This window comes from Eutrema salsugineum, unplaced genomic scaffold, assembly GCF_000478725.1.
Source record: "Eutrema salsugineum unplaced genomic scaffold, Eutsalg1_0 scaffold_13, whole genome shotgun sequence".
In the NCBI taxonomy this organism is placed as follows: Eukaryota; Viridiplantae; Streptophyta; class Magnoliopsida; order Brassicales; family Brassicaceae; genus Eutrema; species Eutrema salsugineum.
Window position 1 is genome coordinate 3553607 of NW_006256885.1, and position 24701 is coordinate 3578307.

General features: G+C 37.3%; 6 protein-coding genes and 1 pseudogene across 7 annotated transcripts; 5 read left to right on the forward strand and 2 right to left on the reverse strand.

Annotated features, from left to right (window-relative positions):
* Positions 1–46: 46 nt before the first annotated feature.
* LOC18024452 (dihydrolipoyl dehydrogenase 1, chloroplastic) lies at positions 47–4161 on the forward strand. 2 transcript variants are annotated; one of them, XM_024159774.1, is made up of 16 exons: positions 47–459; positions 691–837; positions 931–1065; positions 1169–1274; positions 1393–1517; positions 1820–1945; positions 2067–2147; positions 2278–2340; positions 2451–2525; positions 2614–2692; positions 2776–2876; positions 2998–3111; positions 3187–3300; positions 3498–3569; positions 3720–3746; positions 3859–4161. In XM_024159774.1, exons 1-16 carry the CDS (start codon positions 136–138, stop codon positions 4036–4038), a joined length of 1869 nt encoding a protein of 622 aa, XP_024015542.1. In that variant the 5' UTR covers positions 47–135; the 3' UTR covers positions 4039–4161. The 2 variants fall into 2 exon arrangements, with proteins under 2 accessions (XP_024015542.1, XP_006406783.1); XM_006406720.2 differs by having other exon boundaries at positions 3720–4161.
* A 463-nt stretch (positions 4162–4624) lies between these two features.
* Positions 4625–5125, forward strand: LOC18024453 (S-protein homolog 2). The gene has a single exon (XM_006406721.2). It carries the CDS (start codon positions 4682–4684, stop codon positions 5123–5125), a length of 444 nt encoding a protein of 147 aa, XP_006406784.2. The 5' UTR covers positions 4625–4681.
* Positions 5126–5299: 174 nt separating this feature from the next.
* On the forward strand, positions 5300–6048 carry LOC18024454 (annotated as a pseudogene).
* Positions 6049–9994: 3946 nt separating this feature from the next.
* On the reverse strand, positions 9995–14906 carry LOC18024456 (calmodulin-binding transcription activator 6). The gene is made up of 12 exons (XM_006406725.2): positions 14652–14906; positions 13904–14029; positions 13682–13797; positions 13505–13593; positions 13353–13398; positions 13040–13154; positions 12771–12890; positions 12278–12603; positions 11481–12181; positions 10858–11407; positions 10434–10736; positions 9995–10314 (listed from the first exon to the last, which is right to left on the reverse strand). The coding sequence occupies exons 1-12, from the start codon at positions 14713–14715 to the stop codon at positions 10285–10287; spliced, it is 2586 nt and encodes an 861-aa protein (XP_006406788.1). The 5' UTR covers positions 14716–14906; the 3' UTR covers positions 9995–10284.
* A 1015-nt stretch (positions 14907–15921) lies between these two features.
* Positions 15922–17060, reverse strand: LOC18024457 (putative F-box protein At3g17620). Its single transcript, XM_024159472.1, has 4 exons — positions 16973–17060; positions 16839–16873; positions 16398–16608; positions 15922–16310 (listed from the first exon to the last, which is right to left on the reverse strand). Exons 1-4 carry the CDS (start codon positions 17058–17060, stop codon positions 15922–15924), a joined length of 723 nt encoding a protein of 240 aa, XP_024015240.1.
* A 3316-nt stretch (positions 17061–20376) lies between these two features.
* On the forward strand, positions 20377–21737 carry LOC18024972 (chitinase-like protein 2). The gene is made up of 3 exons (XM_006406728.2): positions 20377–20819; positions 20900–21059; positions 21126–21737. The coding sequence occupies exons 1-3, from the start codon at positions 20408–20410 to the stop codon at positions 21559–21561; spliced, it is 1008 nt and encodes a 335-aa protein (XP_006406791.1). The 5' UTR covers positions 20377–20407; the 3' UTR covers positions 21562–21737.
* A 466-nt stretch (positions 21738–22203) lies between these two features.
* Positions 22204–24677, forward strand: LOC18024973 (acetate/butyrate--CoA ligase AAE7, peroxisomal). The gene is made up of 3 exons (XM_006406729.2): positions 22204–22503; positions 22958–23548; positions 23635–24677. The coding sequence occupies exons 1-3, from the start codon at positions 22273–22275 to the stop codon at positions 24529–24531; spliced, it is 1719 nt and encodes a 572-aa protein (XP_006406792.1). The 5' UTR covers positions 22204–22272; the 3' UTR covers positions 24532–24677.
* The last annotated feature ends 24 nt before the right edge of the window (positions 24678–24701 follow it).

A 24701-nucleotide genomic window follows, 5' to 3' on the forward strand; every position in this document is an offset into this window, starting at 1 on the left:
CAAACCATATACAAGAAGAAGAAAAGTGGTTAAACCAACCCGCTTTGTTACCTCCGCCTCCGCCTGTATACACTGACATTGCCACTCTCTCTCTCCGTCTTTTCTCTTCGGATCTCTCTCTCTCACTTTCTCACAATGCAATCAGCTATTGCGATTCCGTTCTCCCAGACATCGCTTACCAGACCAAACACCGTGCTCGAATCAACCGGTTCCGTCTTTTCCACGCCGAGGAGTCTCCGGTTCTGCGGACTCCGTCGTGAGGCGTTTGGTTTCTCGACTTCGAATCAGTTTTCTTTCCGCAGTGAACGAATTCGAACTCCGATCAGGAGATTCGAGGTATCCGCTGCCGCTTCTTCCGCCGCGGGCAATGGTGCTCCGCCGAAATCTTTCGATTACGATCTGATCATCATCGGAGCTGGAGTTGGTGGCCACGGAGCTGCGTTGCACGCCGTTGAAAAGGTGTGTGTTTGCTCTAATTCTTATTAGTAAAAAACTAAAGGGCTCGTAGTATCTTGTGAAAATGCTAACATGATTTGTTAAAAATTTTGATTTCACCTTGATCCGAAAATCTGTCTCATTGTCCTGTTTTTTTTTCTACAAAGTAGCGTTCTTAGCATCCAAATTAGATTAGCGCTCTTACATTTGCACTACTTCTTATTTATTGATCCATTGGCGAACTTGTTCCCTTAGGGACTTAAAACTGCCATCATTGAAGGAGATGTTGTTGGAGGGACTTGCGTTAACAGAGGCTGTGTGCCTTCCAAAGCCCTTCTTGCTGTTAGTGGTAGAATGCGGGAACTTCAGAACGAACATCACATGAAGTCATTTGGTCTGCAGGTACTATCAAACTGACATCAAGATATATTGTAGATGATCAAGTTTGATGCCATTGAACCAAGTGGAGAAATTATAAATTCTGCTGGTAAACAGGTTGCAGCTGCTGGGTATAATCGACAGGGTGTAGCAGACCATGCTAATAACCTGGCTACCAAAATTCGAAACAATCTCACCAATTCAATGAAGGCACTTGGTGTTGACATATTGACTGGATTTGGCAGTGTTCTGGTCAGTACGTGGCTTTCTTTTTACGTGTGACTTAACTAGAAAGGATACATTTTTTTTGTTACCCGGCGATCTTAACTATTTGTTTTTCTTGTTTCTTGAAAAGGCCCCACAAAAGGTGAAATATGGGAAGGACAATATAATCACTGCAAAAGATATAATTATTGCCACCGGATCTGTGCCATTTGTTCCTAAAGGAATTGAAGTTGATGGTACATGTCTTGTTTTGAACAGTGGGGTTGTTAAGGGAGAAGCTTGAAAAGTTTCTCCGTTTTTTTTTTTGGTGCAAGAAGGTTTGAATCCTTGAATGTTTGTATTTTGGTGCTGCAGGAAAGACTGTAATCACCAGTGACCATGCCTTGAAATTGGAGTCTGTCCCTGATTGGATTGCAATTGTAGGAAGTGGTTATATTGGTCTTGAGTTCAGTGATGTTTACACAGCACTTGGAAGTGAGGTAACATGATGTTTCTGTACTAATTATTTTTCTCTAATATGACTTAGTGATGTTTGTCCCTGTAGTTGAGAATGTAATAACTGCAACTTGGCGGCGCTCTCCAATATCTAGTCTTTTGTTTGGTTTTTTACTGTATTGAGCTTATTGTTGTGCAATTACTAGTAAAAAACGGCTTTTAGGATACTAATTTATCGGATTCTGGATCTAAATTTAAATGTGCCATTTCCGTGTTCTGTTTATTTAGGTTGGCCCTACGTTGGAACAATTAGTTAGTGAGCAAAACCGGTATACCTTTTGTGCAGGTAACTTTTATCGAGGCACTGGATCAGCTAATGCCTGGATTTGATCCTGAGATCAGTAAGCTAGCTCAGAGGGTTTTGATAAATCCTAGAAAGATTGACTATCATACTGGAGTCTTTGCTAGCAAAGTGAGCCTATTAAATCACGCTTATTTTCCCTATTAAATCGTGCTTTCTAAATACAGGTTTTCTTTCTCTATGCAATGTGTTTACGTATTCATTTGTTAAATTTAAATATTTTCTTATACAGATTACTCCCGCGAAGGATGGGAAACCAGTTAGGATTGAGCTTATTGATGCCAAAACCAAGGAACCTAAGGATACTTTGGAGGTATCAAAATGTCATATGATAAATAGAGATGTCTCAGAAAGAGAATATAAATATTAATGCTTTTGGTGTCATCTCAATTTTACCATGTGATTTTCGGCGCTGAAAGTGTGAGCTTGTTTTCCTTCTCCAGGTAGATGCTGCTCTTATTGCTACTGGAAGAGCTCCATTCACCAATGGTCTTGGCTTGGAAAATGTATGAGATGACACAAAATCGCACCCCGCCCTTATTATGATACTATTGTCATTCGGTTACCTTCGAATATTTGGTCTTCAAAAAGATAACTTGATGTCATTTCAACACAGGTCAATGTTGTGACGCAGAGAGGTTTCATACCGGTTGATGAGCGAATGCGTGTAATTGATGGAAATGGGACTCTGGTCAGTTTTTGTTTTTTGTTTTTGCTTATACGTACCTTTTTCTTACCCGCGATTATTTCTATATGCTAAATTCATTTTTGCTTGTTAGGTTCCAAACTTGTACTGCATTGGTGATGCCAATGGTAAAATGATGCTTGCACACGCAGCCAGTGCCCAAGGAATTTCTGGTAAATGGGTTATCAATAGGCTAGTAATGCATATTTCTCTCTTTCTCTTCATGGTGTTTATTTTTTTAAAACTCTTTGGTCAGTGGTGGAGCAAGTCAGCGGTAGAGATCATGTGCTCAATCATCTTAGCATCCCAGCTGCTTGCTTTACTCATCCTGAAATCAGCATGGTGGGATTAACAGAGGTAATTCTAGATCTAGTGCACTTAGTCCTTTTATAGTGAAGAGGGTCAAAAAGAAAAAATGTTATGAGCAATATCCTTACTGTAACTCATCATGCTTTGACATAATTCCCGTGTCTGTCAGCCTCAAGCGAGAGAAAAAGGTGAGAAGGAAGGGTTTAAAGTTAGTGTTGTTAAGACAAGCTTCAAGGCTAACACAAAGGCCCTAGCTGAAAACGAAGGAGAAGGAATAGCTAAGGTGGGAGAAGCAAAACTTGTTGATTATTTATGGTTAATGAAAGAACAAAGAGATCTCATTGCCTTCATTATGCAGATGATATACCGACCTGACAATGGTGAAATCCTAGGAGTTCATATATTTGGACTGCATGCAGCTGACCTTATCCATGAAGCATCCAATGCGATTGCTCTAGGAACACGAATTCAGGTTTGATTTTCGATACACTAGCTGCCTCTTTCCCTGATTTCTATTGGATTTAGATCTTAGTTTTTGATATTGATGATCCTCGACAAGGAAATTTAACCGAATACTTAGTACCATAGCTTCTAAATTACTCAACGCATTGTTTATATTCATTGTGAAACCAGTTCTTGATCCCTGTATGCTTACTGGTATCTCTGCAGGACATAAAGTTGGCGGTTCATGCGCATCCAACACTGTCTGAGGTTCTCGACGAACTGTTCAAAGCAGCCAAGGTAAAGCAAAAAATTCTAACAACTCTCTCCAAAATACACACACACTCATGCAATTGATCGGAGACACCTTTTATCACATGGTTAACTGAAATCATATGGATTCAAATCCTGAACTAAAAAGCAAAGAACATTTTTTCACTCAATTTCCAGGTGGAAAGTCACGTAACTACAAGGACAGTAAGTGAAAAAGTGGCTGTATAAAAGAAACAAAAAACTTATTGGGAGGGGCATCTGTAATCATAAAAAAAAAGTATTTGTTGAAGAAAGAAAATTTGTGGTTGTACTTTAGGAAGATTTCAAGATAAAGGTAAACACGAATGAGGATGATCGAGGAAGACCAAGTAGAAGAAGAGGTGATGAGAAACAACCGGCAAATAAAGACTTAATAGTTAAATCTACAAGGCCTACTTCTTTCATTGAGAATATTTATGGTCGTGTCTTGTCTCTGGTTTCACGTATGTTTGTTTGATTGTTTTGAATAGGGGAGATAGTGCTTTTGATTTTCGTTTGTTTGTTTGTTTCTGTGGATGCTATTGTTTATTGTGGATACTTCAATTCAAGTGAAAAAAATGTAATAAAGGATTTTGGAAGATTCTTCTATGGTTACTATTTATGTTTTTCAAATTAAAAGATGCAGACTCAACATGGCTTTCCAAATTATGAATGATGCAGCAATTTGTTTTCTACAAATGTACAATGGACTTGGACTATAGGTCCCAGAGTAACCCAATTATTATACATCAATCATGATGCAATTTCCTTTTATAAAGAAGTTTTTATTCAACCATGTATTTTTCAAAAGACTAAAGGTGCATTAAATATGTTACGGACTTCAGAAATTAGAAAAAGCACATGTTAACTCATGAATAAACGGAATTTCCTTTTCTATATCAGCTTTATTTTGACCATAATTTTCAAAAGGTAAAACTGCATTAAATATGTTACCGAGTCCACAAAAAAACTGAATTAAAAAGCATATGTTACGGAAAGTAAACTAATGAAAAAAATGTAATTATATATACACAGTTAGACATTAAGTAAAAGAATCATCCACATACAATACACTTTCATATTGCAACAAAAACAAAAACAAAAAAAAAACAGATAAAAAAATGGGTTGTGTAGTAGAACTAATTGTTCTATTAATCATGACTATGTGTGTAAGTGTAAGAATGTCTGGCGCTGAGAATGAAATCGCTCCATCAGGTTTCGATAACCCAAAAACAACAGTGGTGATTGATAATGATCTTGGAGGTTCTCTGCCACTGCGATATCATTGTAAATCAAAAGACGATGATCTTGGAGACCGGACTATGGCACCAGGTGGATCTTGGTTCTTTAGATTTAGACCGAGCGTTTTTGGAAATACTAAATTCTCATGCAGTTTTGCATGGGGAAATGAGTTGCATTATTTCGACATCTATCGACAGAATAGAGACAGAGAATTTGCCGAGTTTGGATGCGTAAGATGCGAGTGGAAGATACGTAAAAACGGTCCTTGCAAATTTAACAAAGACACCAAAATGTTTGATGTTTGTCTTCCTTGGAAGTCTTAAAACAATTAACTTATTCTCTATGTCTGTCCACCTATGTTTTTCTAATAACAAATAAAAACAATAAGTATTTCATGTTTAGATAAAACAAATAATAGAGCCTCTCATATTAGCTTATTGGCAATATACCCATTATTAGGTTATTTGGCTTTGGCTTCAAACACACGTTATACATTTATGGACGCACATTCAGAAACTTGCATTTGCAATTTAACTGTTATGTTCGTGATTCGATAAAAACACATTTTTCATTGTTCTACTCATTTTCAAAAATTGCAAAAAAAAAAAAAAACACACAAAAACTCAAAAACATGTGTCCAGGTGTTAGCCGTACATAGATGTAGCGTATTTTCACCTTGGCTTGTCTCTCAAGGGAAACACTTACTGGTTTGTCCAACAGAAGATTCCAAAAGCTGTACCTGGAAGAAGAAAGAGATCAGCTATATCAGATCTCCCTGATTTCTTACTCTGTTTTGATTTTACAACGGAGAGATTTGTACCGTGTCTGCCTCTGCCTTTCCACGCGCTTTCTATGGAGATACAGTGACTCTTTCTAGTGTTAGAGAAGAGCAGCTTGCCGTGTTATTTCAGAAGGGTGGCTCACCTGCATATACCGTCAAGATATGGATTAGTAGCAAGATTGAGCCCAATGCAGTGTCTTGGAACAAATTGTTCTTAGCGGTTGATATGAAACCACTACTCACCCGTGTTTGTTTTCAGTTTCTGATTCATGGTGGGAGTTTCTTCGTTTACGAGGAGAAGGAGGTCGCGGTGGTTCTTGATAAAGACAGAGGTTACTCTTGCCCAACTCGCAACATTGCTTACATCATTGGAAAGAATGAATACTTCAAACAAGTGGATCTTGGCGAATCTAAGTAAGCTGGCCACTTGTGTGTTCTTATGTTCCAAGCTCAGTGCAAATCTAAGTAAGCTGCACCAACGAGGCAAACAGAAGAACATCACCCTTTGTGTGATCTATTAATTTTTGTATTGCCGTCGCGACAATTGTTTGTTTCTCAAGAAGGCCTCTGCTTTCTTTACTTTGTTCATCCTTAATATTCAGAGCCTATTAGGAAGATTGCGACCCAGGCTGCGATATTCCACTTATGGAAGCAAAAGAATAACGTGTTGCATAACCAGTCATCGCTTCCTGCCTCCTCGATTTTCAAAGGAATTGATTGTGAGATCAGGAACATTATCTCCGCAAGAAGACACAGAAGACCTTTCAAAGACTTAATGTGTTTATGGATTGAATGAGTATAGGTCCCTTATAAGCTTCTTATAAGTTCAAAATGTGTTGCTCCCTTGATTTTTATTCTTTTTTGCCAAGGTAGCACAGAACCTAGGTTTGCTTTTTTTAAATTCTAACTTTCGTTTTAATGATATTTACAGTTTAGCAAAAAAAAATATTCAGAGCCTAATTACTTTACGCGCAAAACTTCATTGTTATTAAAATGTTATAGAGTTATATTTTGCGTTTTTAGATTGGATTTTTGTCATCAAATTATGATGATATTTTTGTGTTTAATATTAGCAGAAAATGAACAATAGACCTGGCCCCAAACAAAAGAAAAATCAATGTATATGTATAGAACAAATAAGATTTTAGGTTGTTTTAATGTAACTTTTATCTTTACATCTCATATTAAAAACAAAAAAAAAGCTTTTCCATATTCTCTTAGTACATAAAATGTAACGTTAAAAGAACTTTTACTTTGTAAACAAAAAGTAGAAGTGCACTTATGTATAACAATTAGAAGTGTGCATTAAAATTTCACATTTCTTATTAAAATAAAATTTTATTATTGTTTAATTTACTTAATTTCTTGAATTTATATACCCTATAAAAATATAAATAAAGTAACAATAAATATAAATAGATTTGAATTAAATGAACATTATAATTAGACTTTAATGTTAATTTGTTATATTTTGCTTAGGTGGACACTATGAGAGAAAACTCTCTAATTATATAATAAATTTAACAAGTTTTGATTGAAAGAGTCATCCACATACGATAGTATCATATTGCAAAGAAAGAAAGAAAATGGGATGTTTAAGAGAACTCATAGCTATCTTACTGATGGCTATGTTCATAAACGCAGCAATGTCTCGCAACCAAAACGACGTTACTCCATCTGGCTTTGACAATCCAAAAACGACTGTGACGATTTATAATGATCTTGGAAGTGATTTGCCGTTACAATATCATTGTAAATCAAATGATGATGATCTTGGAGATCGGGTTTTGGCATCAGGTGGATCATGGTCGTTTCAATTTAAACCTAGTGTTTTTGGAAATACATTTTTTTCTTGCAGTTTTAGTTGGGAAAATCAGCTGCATTATTTCGATATCTACAAATATAAGAGAGACAGAATATTTGCGAAATTTGGATGCAGAAAATGTGGATGGAAGATACGCAAGAACGGGCCTTGTAAATTAAATAAAAACACTAAAATGTTTGATGTTTGTCATTCTTGGAAATCTTGAATATATCTCTATGTCGACCTCCTTTTATCTAATAACATCATTGACAAATAAAGTGCACATGACTTAAGCCCCAAACCCACTTGAAGGGATCTTTCCCAGTGCGTGAACTTTTCTTGCGTAACCGATTTAAATGTAAGTTGAGCCTCTTCTGCCTTTACTTCATACACATACATGCACACACGTTTAGAGAGATAATTATGGATTTGTTATATAAGAGAAGAAGAGATTAATTATGTATATGTATGTACATCCTACATGATTTAGAGCCTCGTTATCTTATTCGCAAAATTTCAGTGGCACTAAAATGTTAATGTTCTTGCTCTTTTTGTTGTAAATTACCCAAAAAGCAAATAGAAATTCTAATAAACCTTAAACAAACCAAAGCCTAATAAAAGTAAAATCCATGTTTAACTAGATTAGTATAAGGTTTTTTTTTTTTTTTTTGTCTTAAACACAGTGTATGGAAGACGGACCAAAATCATCTGCATTGTCTATAGTTATAATCTTCGAATGAATGTGATAGTTAGTAAACTTTCTTAAGCCCCATACTTTTTAACTACGAATATACGTCTAACGGATGAATATTTTTGTTAGTAAACTTGGTCATCGAAGCATATCCTAACGATTTTTTTAAGGCCTATTAAAGTTGTAAAATAGGCTTTGGATATACTTATTTCCATTCCAGATTCGATCCTTGTTTGTAACGTAACGAGTCTAGAACACGCAGAGATTTGTTCAACAGAAGATTCCAAAACTGTACCAGGAAGAAGAAAGAGATCAGCCATATCAGATCTCCCTGATTTCTTACTCTGTTTTGATTTTACAAGGGAGAGATTTGTTCCCTAAACCCTGATCTATTAACTTTTGTATTGTCGTTTATCTACTGGTATCTTTTCTTTTCTTAGATTATTAATTTGTATCTATGGACAGTTGATTTCTCAACTTGGCCTCGTCATTCCTTACTTTGTTCATTTATATTTTTCCCCAAAGGACAGCGGATCAAATTACTCTTTTTGAGATCTCAATTGGCTCTTCCAACATTTCTCTGAAACAGCCATATTGCATATTTGATTGCCTTTGCCTGATCATGTCTAGAATTTGTTCCTCCTTGGAATCTTTCTCAGCATTGCAAATTAGCTGAAGAAAAGGGTATATTCTGCTCTCCGGACTCTTATTTAATTTTGAGTGATCTGATTTGTCTTCTAGAATTGCATCTGTGTCCAGAGGTTGTGCCCTGAACTCTATTGTCGGCCACATACTTCTTCCAACAAAGAGATATTAACAACAAAGAGAGTCTTAGTTTAGATCACTAAGAAATAAACAAAAAAAGTTTAAAACTTGAAAGAAGTTGCATACTCTGCTCGGGGTGTATATATCATTCTCTCGTAAGTTGTATTTAAACCTGATATAGCACTATGCGAGAAATTTGATACCGCATGGGATATTTTTCTCGCGTGTCACCTCTCCATCCTCCATCCTCAAAGGGTTCCCATGCGATAGAAACAAACCTTCCTCATAAGGTCAATGGATCTAGAGAGACATTTGGGTTAAGTAGCAGTCGAAAGATGTCGTTGACATCCTCGCTTCCCAGCCAGTCGAATCTGGATCTTTGTAATGCATCTAGTTCTGCCACAAATTAGTTGTTAGGCTAGTATCATTCTTGTTAGGCTAGTATAATGGAAATTAATTCAGAAGAGAAAGATTGTACCTGGATATAATTCAGAATCATCTTGAAGGTTGTACGCCATGGTTGAAGACCAACGTTCTAAAAGAAGATGACTCAACAATTTGAAGAAAAAAAAAAAAAATTCTCAAATAAGAGAGAATTCTGAAGATTACTTCAAACAGAGTATTAGTTTGGAGATGATGGTTGTACGAAGATTGTACTCTCTCTATTTGACGTGACGTTCTGAAATATGAGAGATAGATCAACTTATTTTGAAGAATGAAGGTTGTCATGAGTAGACCACACATGTTGACAGAAAATATTAGTAAAAAAAATCAGAACGTCACATCAAATAGAGAGTACAATCTTATACAATCTTCGTACAAATTGCTAAATCCTAAACTCCAAACTCTAAACTTTAGATAACAAAAAAAAAAAAACTCTAAACTCTAAATTTTTGGTGAGGAGATGCGAAGATAAAGCTAAACATGAACCAGGACGGTCAAGGAAGACCAAGAGATGATGAGGAACAACCTTAGTAAGTCAAGACTTAATAGCTAGATCTAGAGCGCCTTCTTCTTTTTGAGAATTTTTGTATTTGAGTCTTGTCTCTGGTTTCACGTATATTTATTTAATTGTTTCATGGTTTTGCTTTTTTACTTTGAATATTTTTATTTAAAGTGAAATAAAAGGATTATGAAAGACTCTTGGAAGGTTACTAGTAAGAATCACCTTTCTGGCTAATATGTTTATCAGATGCAGACATGACATGGCTTCCCATTTAGGAATTATTATACAAATACAATCAACAATTGTACTCTACAAAATGTACAAGTCTACAGTAGACTATTTATGTTTGTTGTCTCGTTCTGTCTCTCATTTCTCATAAACCAGTATCAGAAAACGTCGAAAGTACCCTTTTTCCATTGACATAATTTACAGATCAACACCATCCATATTCCACACATATTTCTCTTGGATTTACCTCTCCATAGCCATTTTTGATCAGATATCTTGCAGGCACTCGTACTCCAACTTGCATCACACCATCAACAAGACTCTCCGTTAATTCAAATACCAATTTACCTCTCCATTTTTTGTTTTCCTTCTAAATTGAAAGATTTGAAAATGAAAAACGCAAAACATAAATTCACCTGAGTTTCTTCATGAGTGAGTTTCATCCTCCTGTAATCCTGTTGAGCCTTCTTAGACCTGAACATGGCTTGGACCCGAACTACAGATCTCTCGAGCCTCTCCTCTGCTTGTCTCTGGCTCGTCTTGTAGAAATCTTCCTCTTCTTCACCTTGAAGACCCTCCTCTGCTTCAGCTTGGCTCACTTGGAGTCCTCTAAACCCTTTTCTCTTTTGTCTCCACCTGATAATTGCCTTCTCCAACACTCCTACCGACCATACAATCTTCTTGTACTGCCTCCTTGCTTGTAATCCCCTGAAAGCAGCCTGCCAAAAGACGAGGAAAAAAACCATTTTTTATTTTGTTATTGTTTTGCATTGACTGACACTAATATGTTGCAAAATTCAGACAAAAGTTATGAACTCAAGTCTTATTCTCAATGCACACCTGGATCCTAATTGCTTGACGCCGCATATTCAGGAACTCTCTTCGCATTTTCCAAGTTTGGAACCTGCACTGAATCCGGTAAGCAGCTTCTATCTTCCTACGCGTATCGTATTTGCGGAATGCATTCTGAATCTTCATTGCCGCAAGTATGCCTTTAGCCTCTTCTTCCCTGTTGGCAAACTGGATCACGCTTGACCGTGCCGCCTTCAACGCCTTTTCCCTAAACGCTCCCTGAATCCGAGCCGCTGCTTCCGCGGCTGTTCTGTATGCCGCCAAAGCGTCCTTAAGATTCTGGTCATCATCTGAGAGAGCGCTTCGGTTTGACATCTCCCCCTTGAAAGCCTCAAGGTTCCCACTAATGTTTCCAGCAATTTTCATGTCTATAAACTGAGCTACCAAACCTTTCTCAGCAAGATAAGCAGCTAAACCATCGAATCCGTTTTGCTGTGCCAGATCAGCCGCCGTGCATCCGCCAAGATTATCCTTTCTCGAGTCTGTCACTAAGTTCGGTTTCGCCCCAGCAGTGAGAAGAGCAGCCACCATTTTCTCTCTTCAAAACCCAAAAAAGAAAGTATGGAAATCAGAAACAAGTAACTACTAACACAAGGAGATAAAGTTTTTACCTTCCGTAGTATGCTGCCCAATGAAGAGCAGTCCATCCTTGCTTATCACGGAAATCTAACGATAAACCTGACAAGGAGAACAGCTGGACCGACCAAGTATATCCAAGAATGGCACAGAGGTGGATCACACCGAGGCCTTTAGAGTCATAATCGAGTGTGTTGCAACCTTCGAGCACTTTCTCCATAAGCCATTCCTTAATCCTGTTCTTTAGAGTAAGCTCAAAGATATGATCTTTCGCTTGACCAAGAGACACCTTATTCCCCTGAATAGACTTGATTAGATAAGCCCAGCTGTTTAAGAGGTGAGAAGTTTTGCTGGCGAGTTTTTTAGCATCAACAAGGTTTGCAGGTGAGATTTTGCTCGAGAGAACGTTGAGTTTGTTGGAAGACGTAAACAGGAGATGAGCAAGCCTGACTTGGAGCTCAAATTCTTCCCATTTGGATTCTTGATCGTCTTCAGGGACGGTCTTACCAGGAAGTGGAACTGAACGGTGTTCGAAGGTGAAACACTGGCTGATTGGCTTGTGTCCGTCTGCACTAAGATAGAGGTTCGCCATCCCAGGCGAGTGCGGAGGTATAAAGCAACGGTAGACTCCTGCCTGGACATATTCCGCAGGGACACAGGAGTCGCCACAAACGCAGAAAAGGTTTGAACTTCCGAGGTGTTGATAACTGTCGTGTAAGAACCCAGTTACCAAAACCTGCAGAATCAATATGTAACCAAAGTAAGGAGTTTCATTTTGCAATTCATAACCCTTATTCTATTCATATGATTCATTCTAGTTAAACCGCTATACCTTTGTTTTCTCTGACGAATAGGCCCAAGCAGGTGCAACCTCGGTTATCTTGAAAACCTGCTCAGGTATGTTGGAGTGAGGATGAAATGCAGCTTGGGGAGCTAATGGACCCTGCTCAAGTGTAACCATGGCTTCAAAGGAAGGATCCTCCAGCGAACCATTAGAGTCGCCGACGAAGGAATTCATCCACCTTCCAAAACTCTCTCGGCTTTGTGGACCATTGTTAAGCAAAGCATCAAGAGATTCATCAGCCACTGTCACATTCACATGCTCTGCAGAGCCATTTGCAGCACTTTGGAGCTGTTCTGTGAAGTACGACAAATCATCTGACCACACAAATAAAATTTGAACATTATTCAATAGCTCTTTAACTTCACAAACTGATATTTGAATTGTAGAGATTGTAGTTTCAACATTATCCCATAGCTCTTTAACTTCACAAACTGATATTTGGATAACTTTAAAGGATGTGATCAATTCCTATATAAATTACCTAAGATTGGTGCAGGTTGGTTGTTAACATCAGTTTGTACTAGCAGCTCATCCCAATCAAGCGTATTAATATCATGAAGCCTGATCTCATGATTTCTAACAACTGGACTGTTGTTGCTTACTGTGACCCACCAAGAGAAAGGACGATAAGTATCGGAAGGAAGAACTAAGAGTAAGCTTTCTAAAATTTGCAAACAGCAAATCCATAGTGCTATAATGATAATGTAAATGGTAAGTAGAAAACTGTAAAAGACCAAGATTATTTCTCACCTAGATAACGTGCGTTATCAACGCTAAAATCAATATCTTCAGCTGCCACAAGATTTGGGGATGAATGATCAGTGATAGAGATTGGAGAGTTTGAGTCCCCTGATGTCGTAGCTGCCTGAAAATATCAGTCTTACCCATCAAAATTTCTCGGAGGGCTGAAAATAAGCCTACCAGTCGATGACTGTGACTATATAATTTAAAAAGAGAGCATCCAAACATGGATAGCAAGGAAATACATCACCCTGATTAAGCCATATCTTTCTAACATAAGAAAAACCAGTAAGAGTTGAGGACAGGTAGTTAAAAAACAAACCTCCTGCGTGTCACGGTAATGTACAAGGACGATGTTCTCTCGAGCCCTGACATATAAAAGAAGAGATGATCTAACTTTCATAACCTTCAGAAGAAACATAGAAGAAAAAGCACATATAGTAGACAAGTCAGTGATCTTTGCTTACTACATACTTATCTAGTAACCAATAACACCTTCGAACAAAGGTAGTGTTATCTTCACCGTGCGCATAGTATACATGAATCCGTTCCTCGTTACCAACCTAGCATCAAAATCAAAGGACATTAATCATTTGTAAAAGAGATAAGTCAATGATAAGAGCTTTTAAGATTAAGCTAGGAAAACCTTACTTTCAGGTGTTCGTGAGCTTCTTTAACAGTCCTTCCATCTTTTTTCTTTTTCCAATTATGACCATCCTTTCTAAAGTTCCTCAACATCTTACGATCAAACAATATAATTCTGCCACCTACAAAATACGGCAGATAACATCGGTGTAAGAAGTCATAGAAAACTAAAGAAACATCCTAATTAAAATGCTGAGTGGTTAGTATTCGGTGGAGCAGAGTGATTACTATTCGGTAAATTCACTGGCTTGACATTGATGGTGAAGTATTTAGGGTTAGAGAGGACTGCGTGGATCTCGTTTGGCCGGAGCCACCTTCTTTTTACTTCCTCCAACATTGTCTGGACATCAAGATCTGCAAAACACAACCAGAATATGTGTCAAGAAACTTCAAGCAATGTATATAAGAAAGTCATTCATGTAGAAAAGCAAAGGCAACACAAATATATATATAAAAGGGTTCCAAGCAAACACAATGAAACTGATTCCAGATATAAACAAGGATCTTGCTTATGAGAATGGTGCAGCCTTAAAGCTTCCATCTTTTCCGAGAAAATTTGTCCTTACAGACATAAGTAAACTTGTTATAGGGATAACACATAAAATCATCACTTCCCTCTAGAACCTCTCAATCTATCATGTAAAGGGCTCATCCACAATTCAAAACACTGAATTCGACAGATGCCAAAATTCGTTTTTAAGTATCTCAAAAAATTTTGAAGACATGAGGAACCTCAATTTCACACAAACTGCAATTTCCACTTCAACGGCTGCAAAGCAACAAAACTGCCACGTCATCTATACAATACAAAATGTAATAAACTCTAAACCCAATATAATTTATTTTAAAAAAATACAAATTCAATGTTACCCTTGACTACTTCAACAACATACTGAAAGATACATTCGAACCAACAATCGTCATGCGATTGACGAATCAAAGAAAGAGCTCCAGAAATCAAGAGGTGGGTCGGTACCTTGCAAGGTATGGAAACCATGAATCTCGGAGCCGATAAGTCGGCCGGAGCCGTCACCGTCCATACTCACTTTTAACCGGAACAGAGAAAGCAAATACCGACGAAGAAGCCTAAGAGAGTGAAGTACAAGTCAAAAAGTAGAGATTTTTTTATTATCTGGGCATAGATTTCGTCGGGAGAGACCGAAGAAATTGAGAACACCAGAGAGCTTCGCTGGTCCCCGGAATTATTATGCGAGTTTAAAAAAAAAAAAACGGAATGTTCCGCGAACGTTTAAGGGATTTTTTTTTTGTTTATACAAAGTTGAAATATTTTATGAATTTGCAGTTTGGACCCCAACTACTTTTTTTTGTAACTCCCTTTGGCCTTTATAGGGATTTGGGTCGGGTTTTACCCGATTAGGTTTGGATCAGATATCTATTTTATTTATAGTTGATGCTTTTTTAATCTAATTCACACAATTTTTAGCAGAGCTAAGGTGGAAATATAATAGATATTTGAACGACATATTTTATGGAATTAAACGGAAACATTCAAGGAATGAGCAGAGTTAACGACATGTTATCATGCATTACTTGTATTTTGGTGCGATTCTATATTTATCTTTTTTTGTTGATATGTGTAACTATGTAACAAAATTGGAAACTCAATGAAACTTGCTGGATCAAATCTTTAAAATATAAAGTATGTAACGCCAAAATGTGAACAGGTGGAAAAGTGAATAAATAAAAGGCGAAATTAAAGAGCGTCCAGACCAAAGCTTTAACATTGATCATTCACTATCCGCGGCGGGCGGGCGTACGAACAGAAATGGACAGGAGATACGTGTCTTAATAACAATGGTTCATCATTTAATCGTGGGTCCTAACACCCCTTTATTACATCCCTTTATTAATAATATTTGACCATTACGCGATAACCTCAGATTCTCAGGAGACTAAAGAGGAGAAGAAGTCAACTAATGAAAAGACCGGTCTCCTAAACCGGTCGGACCAGCTTAATAATACGCGAAACAACCACCAATCAAAACCCAATTCTAATCTATCACGCAAACTACATTAATTTACTAAGTTCGACACGTATGGATTATCATGGTTTTATCACTTTTTGTTCGTTAGTAATCCTTTGCTACATGGATTAATATTAATGATATTATCTTTAAATCTTTATTAAGTTGATGAAGTTACTGCAACAATTTTTTTGTTTTTGATTGATATGATATTATCTTCAAATCTCGTTCTTTTTTTTTCCTATTGCTTCTAACAAAGTATTAGATTTGAACCAAACTTGGAACATAACTGAACATAATTGGGCAAGGTGATGTTATTGAAGATTCTCCGAAATCTTCTTCTTCTCTTAATTCATCCTCTCCAACAATGTATACCATGTTGGTTAATTTGCCCTTCTTCATTTTTACAACACAAAACATAGCGACTTTCTGTTCCTCTTCAATTATAAAATTCATATGACTCGGAAACGTTTGTGTACCTTGTAGTTTCATCATATCCACTGTGAAGAACTTACTCCACGATACAGAGTCTGGTTTAATCTCATCTGTCACCCATATTTCTATCTGAAATGGATGAAACATCATGTATAACAGTGATAGCTTTTCTTCTCTGATAGAAGATAGTTGCACCTTTCCATAATCATTTCGTACTGGTATACACAAACATGCAAACCTCTCACTTGTATAGTTAAAACTTATTAAAGCTTGGTCGTTGAATTGTGGTTCTTTTTTCTTACCAAACCAATAAGTATTTTCTTTCAAAGCCACGCCACAAGAACGTATATACCAATCAGGAGTAACATCAAGAACCCTCCATGAGTTAGAGTTAACCTCATAAATTTCCATCTTAAATATGTGTTGACAAAACAAAACCCTCAAGATTTTGTAACTAGGGGAAGATGTATTGGTTTCGTATCCCAAAACATACTTATCATACAACATGCCAAACTTATCACATAAATTTTCACACTTGTGATAGTCTTCATCTCTTGGTTCGATCCATTTGGTTTGCCCCGTACATGGGTTCCAAATGACAAGTTTAGTCTTATCCTTTGTGGTGCATAACAATAAACCGTTGCAATGATATATATTAGAAATATCAACTTCTGATTTATAAAAGGGGTCGATTAGATTGAGTTCACCTGAAACCTTTATAAATTGATCGATATAATTGTTACGAATTCCATGGAGATTGACGACCACGGAATACACCCTATAATTTTTCAATATGATAACCATATTTTGCGTTAATGCTTTACTAAAATGTTTTTGAGTGAATTTTTATCATCGAGTAAAGCATTCCATTCTTTACAAGTAGATCGTAGACGTCTCAAAGCTGCTGCCGGAACCCTAGAAAGTATTTCTTCTACCAAATCCTTTGGAAGATTAGACATCATCATTGTTTATTCTTTCTCTAGTTTGATATTCCAAAGAAACAATATTTTCAGGACTGCTGTTTGTGATTAGGCTTTTATATTCACGTTGGCTCAATCTTCTATAGACAAAGTTGTTGAAATACATTGCACCCAATCTAATCATCAAGAAAAGTATCTTATATTATTAAAAAAAAGTTAGATATGACTCACAATGGTGTAAATTAAAACATTGATCGTTTCCTATTTTGTATAAAAAAGTTAGATATGACTTATAATGGTGTAAAAACATTGATCGTTTCCTATTTGTATAAAATATAAAAATCTACTTTATTTGTATAAAATATAAAAATATACTTTATTTGTATAAAATATAAAAATCTACTTTGAAATAACTATTAAAATATAAAAATCTATTTTGAACTAACTATTAATATGATAATCTCAAAATAGGAGAAGTCAACTAATGAAAAGACCGGTTTCCTAAACCGGTTGGACACCAAAAGTTTTTTTCTTTTTTCTCTTGCTGTGATTAAAAAAAAAAAAGCGAAACAATCACCAATCATAAATTCTAATTAAGCTTGACACGTATGGATGGTGGCTTTTTAAACTTTTTTAGTAATCGTTTTGGATTAATATCAATATCTTTAAAACTTACTAATGGACGTTTGTGACTCAATTCTCACTGTTAAAATCTCTTGTTTAGACGTTTTTTGGCATTTTAACAGATCTAAAGCCAACTAGAAATCGCTAGCTAGCGTAGGATAAAAAAGCTAGAATCGTTTGCAACAAATTATAATCCAAATTATATACACGATAACATGGTAGAGAAAGGAAGAAAAAAACATCTTGATTATCCAAAAAAACAAAGAAAGGAAAGAACAAAGTGAGGTGCACAAATTACATTATCCTTGTTTTGATTAGCTTGAATCTTGTTTTTCTTTCTTTTGCATCCAATAAAGTATTAAATTTGAACCAAACTTGGCACATAGGTGAACATAAATGGCCTAGGTGATGATGAAGATTCTCCGAGATCTTCTTCTGTGTATTCATCCTCTCCAACAATGTATACACTGTTGTTGCAATTTCCCTCCCTTAAGTATTTAGCGCAATACAACACAACAACTTTCTTCTCCACATCGATCAAAAAACTCACAAGGCTCCAAAGGTCATATGTAGTTTGAAATTTATTCACATCCACCGTCAAGAACTTACTCCACGACACAAAGTTTGGTTTGATCTCATTTGTCACCCATACCTCTATCTGAAATGGATCAAGTCTCTGATATAACACTGAAAGTTGTTCTTCTCTAACGACAGATAGATGGACAGTTTTATAATCATTTCGACTTGGTAGACATAAACATGCAAATCTCTCTGTTGTAAAATTAAAACTTATTAACACGAAATGTGGACCTTTGTTTCTGCCAAGCCAGTAAGTATTTCCTTTCAAAGGCATGCCACGAGAGTATAAAGACCAATCAGGAGCAAAATCAAGAATCCTCCAAGAATTCGAGCTAAACTCATAGATTTCCAACTGAAATATGTGGCCACAAAAAACCCTCACGATTTTGTATTTTCGGGGAGATGTATTGTTTTCGTATCCGAAAACGTACTTATGATACATTACATCATACCGATGATAATATTCATTTCTTGGGTTGATCCACTTGGTTTGTCCCGTACACGGATTCCAAACGACTAGTCTAGTTTTATTCTTTGTGGTGCATAACAATAAGCCGTCACATTGAAATATATTAGAAATATCAACTTCTGAGTCATTACGGGAATCAATTATACTAAGTTTACCTGAAACCATCATAGATGGATCAGCAAAGTTGTTGCAAATTCCATGGAGATTGATGGCCATTGAATAAATCCTAAACTCCTTCAACACGACAACTATATTCTGCTTTGATGCTTTACTAAAATGTTTTTGGAAAGAATTTTTGATCACTAAATAAAGAGTTCCATCGTTTGCAAATAAATCGTAGTCTTTTCAAAGTCGCAGCGGGAATAAAAGAAAGTATCTCTTCTACCAAATCTTCTGAAAGATCGGGCATCATAGTTATTTTTATTTATTTTTTTTGCAATCTATTTTGATTTTATCTTCCAAGAAGGAAATTTGTCAGGATTGGTTATAAAAATTAGGCTTTAACTTTCACGTTTGCACACTCTTATAAAAACAAGTTAAGTTAAGTTACATTGCACCAAACCAAGTCATGAACTATACAAAAAAAGAAAGAATAAGATAAAGAAGAAAAATATCTTGTATTTTAACAAAAAAGAAAAGAAAAGTATCTTGTATTATTAAAGAGATGGATAACTGTGACATGTGTTAACAATTAGTGAATCTTGTTTATATGTATATATATATATTTAAATTTCTATAATTTTGCATATACTATCTAATTTAAATTAAATTATGTTATACCTTTTCTTAAGTATAGTTATTTAAAGTCAAATATTCCAGCTAATGGCTTGACAAAAAAAATCCAGCTAAAACAGATAACTAAAGTCAAATATTATTAATCTTATTGAAATTATTATTGATTTTGGATCAAAATTGATTTTGAGTTTGTGATAGAAATATCCTAAATTAGACCAAACCCAAAATTAATTCCAAATTCTACAGTTTTCTAGAAATCCAGCTAATATTCTTCTTCATACTTAAAGATTGTTTTAGTTTCTTTAGGGGTTTTGGATATTAATTACGGTTTTGAGATATTGCTAAGCCCTGTCGGTGGTTTCTTTACAAATCTTTCACAACCCAAAATGCTCTCTCATTTTCTCTTTTAGCTCGCGGTTTTAGTCTCACAATCCATTTAAAATCTTTCACAACAAGATTGAGTGCAGCCTATTAAAAATGTGTTGGTTTTCGCTTGGTCATCAATGTAAAAACAAAAAAATAATGTCGAAACATCAATGCAAATTATAGGGAAATGTATACAAGATAACATGGCAGAGAAACAAAAAACATCATTTCGATGATTTATCCAAGAACACAAAGAAAGGAAACAAAAAAAAAACAACGGAGATGCAATATAACTCTATATGCAATGGCTAACATGATAATTATGCTGCTATGAGCGTCAAACTTTCTAGTGCCAAAAAAAAAAAAAAAAAAAATTCATACGTGTTCATGCTCCGACCAACCTTCTCAACAATGTAACTTCCACTCTAAGAAACTTCAAAAGAAAGCAAAAAAGCCCCACTAAAAGCAACTCTTCTCCTTCCACCAAATTCCTGAAAACCTAGTTCCTCCTTAAACGAACACGACACTACTCTATACCATTTGTGTTTGTATATATATTATCATACAAAAAATGATCTCACTGATAGAAGAATAATAAGCCGAAATATATTGATCAACCATGGTTTCAAAACCACTACTCTTCTTGCTGCTTCTTGCGTTGGCATTGGTCGTGTTTCAGACCAAGTCTCTAGCAAACGCTGAAGATTCCGAGTCTTCAAGCTCAGCGAAAAAGCCTCTGGTGAAGATCGTGAAGGGGAAAAAGCTATGCGACAAAGGATGGGAATGTAAAGGATGGTCCGAGTATTGTTGTAACCATACAATCTCCGATTTTTTCGAGACTTACCAATTCGAGAATCTATTCTCTAAACGTAACAGTCCTGTGGCTCACGCCGTCGGTTTTTGGGATTACCGATCCTTCATAACCGCCGCCGCAGAGTATCAGCCTCTTGGGTTCGGTACCGCCGGAGAAAAACTTCAAGGAATGAAGGAAGTCGCTGCGTTTCTCGGCCACGTTGGAAGCAAAACTTCATGTGAGTTAGCTAAACCGGTAAAATTAATATATAACCGGGTAATTAGACATCTAATATTGAACCGGTATTGTTATTAAAAGGCGGGTACGGGGTTGCAACGGGCGGACCATTAGCTTGGGGACTGTGTTACAACAAAGAGATGAGTCCTGATCAGCTTTATTGCGATGATTACTATAAATTAACATATCCTTGTACTCCTGGTGTCTCGTACCACGGTCGAGGAGCTTTACCGGTTTACTGGTACGTTCGTTTTAATTAGCATGATTTCGATTTTTACGATTTCGATTTATGTTTGGTGTGGTTTAGGAATTACAATTACGGTCAAACCGGGGAGGCTTTGAAAGCGGATCTACTGAGTCATCCAGAGTATCTAGAGAACAACGCGACGTTGGCGTTTCAAGCAGCGATTTGGCGGTGGATGACGCCGCCGAAGAAACATATACCGTCGGCGCATGATGTATTCATCGGAAAATGGAAGCCGACGAAGAACGACACGGCGGCGAAACGATCTCCGGGGTTTGGAGCCACCATTAACGTGCTTTACGGCGATCAGATGTGCAACAGTGGATTCGATAACGATGAGATGAATAACATTGTTTCTCACTACTTGTATTATTTAGATCTGATGGGAGTTGGAAGAGAAGAGGCTGGTCCTCATGAGACTCTATCTTGCGCCGATCAAGAGCCTTTCTCTTCTTCTTCCTCCTCCTCTGCTCCTCCAAGCTCTGGCTCCTCGTCTTGAATGAGGTTTTTCTTGAAATAAATGTCGGTCTAATTTGGCTTTCGAGGGAAAAAACTGTGAGTTCTATGTATGTATGTGTTTTGTGTTTTGCAAGGACTTGATGTTCAATATTTTGTACAAATATTCGTAAATCAGTATTTTTCTACATCCACACGTAGCTGCACAATGATAATAAAGTTAATGGCATGCACCAAATTTTCTGTATTTTTCTTGATAAAGGTAAAATTTTCAGTGTTCCATAGGAAGAATTGTTCTGTGTATAGATAGATAGTAACGTTTGATAAAAATGAATAAAAATCATAAAATTACCCTTTATATGTAGCTATTATCTATTTGTATGTAGCATAAATAGAAGTAATATCGTAGAAAATAGCTAGATTCCATATTTTCAATTAACTTCCCCAATTTATGTCGAACGATACACAGTGGCAGCCTGATCCTGAATTTGCATCGACGACCTTACAAATTCGTTCGGTTCAAATTAATTTGGGGATTTTCCGGTCCGCTAAACAAAAATAAAATAAAAAACCGGAAAAATCAGAAAATGCCATGTGGCAATTTTACCTTCCCCAAAACGGCCACACACACACTCCATATAAGCTTTCGACCTTTCGTCTTCGACTTCACCAACGTGTAAAAGACTTGTGATTGGATTCTCCCACTCACTTGAATTGACCATACCAGAAAGACGCAAGAGAGAGAGAGAGAGAAATGGCGGCAACTCCGACGACGAAGTTGCGTGATATCGATGACCTTCCAAAGATTCCGGCGAACTACACGGCGTTGACGCCGCTCTGGTTCTTAGATAGGGCCGCGACTGTTCATCCGACGAGGAAATCGGTGATTCACGGATCTCGGGAGTACACGTGGCGTCAGACTTATGACCGGTGTCGACGACTCGCCTCCGCTCTCGCCGATCGATCGATTGGTCCCGGTTCGACGGTAATCGCTCTCCCTCTTCCCTAATCATTTAATTAGTTTATTCCGAATTTATCGGTTGATTCTTGATTCCGGCTTGACTTGACGACTCTGGCTGAAATGTTCTTTTCCGAAAACATTGAACCGTTTCTTTTTTTTTTCCTCTAATTTTGGTGCGAAGATGAAATCTTATTTTCGACCCAAAATAAATCGATTTTTCCATTATAATACGATTTTGTAATTGTCCCAAAAAAAAAAAAACGTATAATCGCTAAGAAAAATGACTTACGAGATTATAATCGATTAGATTCCTTTTTTTTTTTTGGAAATCATCATGATAATGTAATAAAATCAAGTCCTAATTTCTTAGTTCTTGTGATTGCTCTAGCATGAATCTTGTTCATTTATGTCAAATGTTATCTTAACTTGTCATGAACAATATTGGTTATTGTAATCTGAATAATTTGCACTTGGTCAGGTGGCTATAATCGCACCGAACACTCCAGCAATGTACGAAGCTCATTTCGGAGTACCAATGTGTGGAGCCGTCTTGAACTGCGTCAACATCCGTCTCAACGCCACGACAATCGCTTTCCTTCTCAGTCACTCACAGAGCTGTGTCTTAATGGTGGATCAAGAGTTCTTTACTCTGGCAGATGAATCTTTGAGAGTCATGGAGGAGAAAGCCGGAAGCAGCTTCAAACGACCACTCCTAATCGTCATTAGTGATCACACCTGTCCTCCCGAGTCACTTAACCGCGCTTTATCGAAAGGAGTCGTGGAATACGAGGACTTTCTTGAAACCGGAGACCCGAATTATCCGTGGCAACCACCAGCTGATGAGTGGCAGAGCATCGCTCTTGGTTACACCTCGGGAACAACCGCTAGCCCGAAAGGAGTTGTGCTTCATCATCGAGGAGCGTATGTAATGGCTCTGAGCAACCCACTTATTTGGGGAATGCAAGAAGGTTCTGTTTACTTGTGGACTCTCCCGATGTTCCATTGCAACGGTTGGTGTTTCACTTGGTCACTTGCTGCTCTATCCGGTACAAGCATCTGTCTTCGTCAGGTATTGCTTAAGAGCTTTTAACTTTTCATTTCAAGAGGAAGAAGCTAACATATTCGAATGATCTGATGAAAATTTGTTGGTTTCAGGTCACTGCAAAGGAAGTGTATTCAAGCATAGCTAAGTACAAGGTTACCCATTTCTGTGCGGCTCCTGTGGTACTCAACACTATTGTCAATGCTCCACAAGAGGACACTATCCTTCCTCTTCCCCATAAGGTCCACGTTATGACCGCAGGAGCTGCTCCTCCACCTTCTGTTCTCTTCTCCATGAACCAGAAAGGCTTCCGGGTCGCTCACACTTATGGACTTTCCGAGACTTACGGTCCTTCCACTGTATGCGCTTGGAAGCCCGAGTGGGACTCCCTCCCTCCTCAGACGCAGGCTCAGCTCAATGCTCGCCAAGGTGTCCGCTATATCGGCATGGAGCAGCTTGATGTCATCGACACTCAGACTGGAAAACCCGTTCCAGCAGATGGGAAAACCGCTGGAGAGATTGTTTTCCGAGGGAACATGGTGATGAAAGGCTATCTAAAGAATCCGGAAGCTAACAAAGAGACGTTTGCTGGTGGGTGGTTCCACTCGGGGGACATCGCGGTGAAACATCCAGACAACTACATCGAGATCAAGGACCGGTCAAAGGACATTATAATCTCTGGCGGTGAGAATATCAGCAGCGTGGAGGTCGAAAACGTTGTCTACCATCACCCAGCGGTTCTTGAAGCCTCTGTTGTGGCCAGGCCTGACGAGCGGTGGCAGGAATCTCCGTGTGCGTTTGTGACGCTTAAGAGCGGTTACGAGAAGCGCGACCAGGATAAGTTGGCTCAGGATATCATGAAATTCTGCCGGGAGAAGCTGCCGGCGTATTGGGTCCCAAGGTCGGTTGTGTTTGGGCCGTTACCTAAGACGGCTACTGGAAAAATTCAGAAGCATGTTTTGAGGACCAAGGCCAAAGAGTTGGGACCAGTTCCAAGAAGCAGGTTGTAGAAAGAAAACGAAAAGCTAAGTAAAATCATTTTGAACAATAATGTGTTGTATGTTTTGTACAACTTTGTCTTGTATGGTCTTTCAAAAAAAATTCATATATTTTTTTCATATTTCCAAAAAATAATATTGTATATATATTCTTTTCATACGATAGCAACAATATACGTTGG

Excerpts from the sequence above, each read along its gene's own strand:
- LOC18024452 (XM_024159774.1), top strand. The coding sequence starts at position 136 with ATGCAATCAGCTATTGCGATTCCGTTCTCCCAGACATCGCTTACCAGA. Across the intron at positions 460-690 it reads CGTTGCACGCCGTTGAAAAG|GGACTTAAAACTGCCATCAT; the intron begins GTGTGTGTTTGC and ends TTGTTCCCTTAG. Across the intron at positions 3,570-3,719 it reads AACTGTTCAAAGCAGCCAAG|GTGGAAAGTCACGTAACTAC; the intron begins GTAAAGCAAAAA and ends CTCAATTTCCAG.
- LOC18024453 (XM_006406721.2), top strand. The coding sequence starts at position 4,682 with ATGGGTTGTGTAGTAGAACTAATTGTTCTATTAATCATGACTATGTGT.
- LOC18024456 (XM_006406725.2), bottom strand. The coding sequence starts at position 14,715 with ATGGACGGTGACGGCTCCGGCCGACTTATCGGCTCCGAGATTCATGGT. Across the intron at positions 13,594-13,681 it reads AAGCTCACGAACACCTGAAA|GTTGGTAACGAGGAACGGAT; the intron begins GTAAGGTTTTCC and ends TTTTGATGCTAG. Across the intron at positions 11,408-11,480 it reads TGGGCAGCATACTACGGAAG|AGAGAAAATGGTGGCTGCTC; the intron begins GTAAAAACTTTA and ends TGGGTTTTGAAG.
- LOC18024457 (XM_024159472.1), bottom strand. The coding sequence starts at position 17,060 with ATGATGATGTCTAATCTTCCAAAGGATTTGGTAGAAGAAATACTTTCT. Across the intron at positions 16,874-16,972 it reads GAGACGTCTACGATCTACTT|GGTGTATTCCGTGGTCGTCA; the intron begins GTAAAGAATGGA and ends GAAAAATTATAG. Across the intron at positions 16,609-16,838 it reads CGTCAATCTCCATGGAATTC|TTTGGCATGTTGTATGATAA; the intron begins GTAACAATTATA and ends TTATGTGATAAG.
- LOC18024972 (XM_006406728.2), top strand. The coding sequence starts at position 20,408 with ATGGTTTCAAAACCACTACTCTTCTTGCTGCTTCTTGCGTTGGCATTG. Across the intron at positions 20,820-20,899 it reads CGTTGGAAGCAAAACTTCAT|GCGGGTACGGGGTTGCAACG; the intron begins GTGAGTTAGCTA and ends TGTTATTAAAAG. Across the intron at positions 21,060-21,125 it reads GGAGCTTTACCGGTTTACTG|GAATTACAATTACGGTCAAA; the intron begins GTACGTTCGTTT and ends GGTGTGGTTTAG.
- LOC18024973 (XM_006406729.2), top strand. The coding sequence starts at position 22,273 with ATGGCGGCAACTCCGACGACGAAGTTGCGTGATATCGATGACCTTCCA. Across the intron at positions 22,504-22,957 it reads CGATTGGTCCCGGTTCGACG|GTGGCTATAATCGCACCGAA; the intron begins GTAATCGCTCTC and ends GCACTTGGTCAG. Across the intron at positions 23,549-23,634 it reads CAAGCATCTGTCTTCGTCAG|GTCACTGCAAAGGAAGTGTA; the intron begins GTATTGCTTAAG and ends TGTTGGTTTCAG.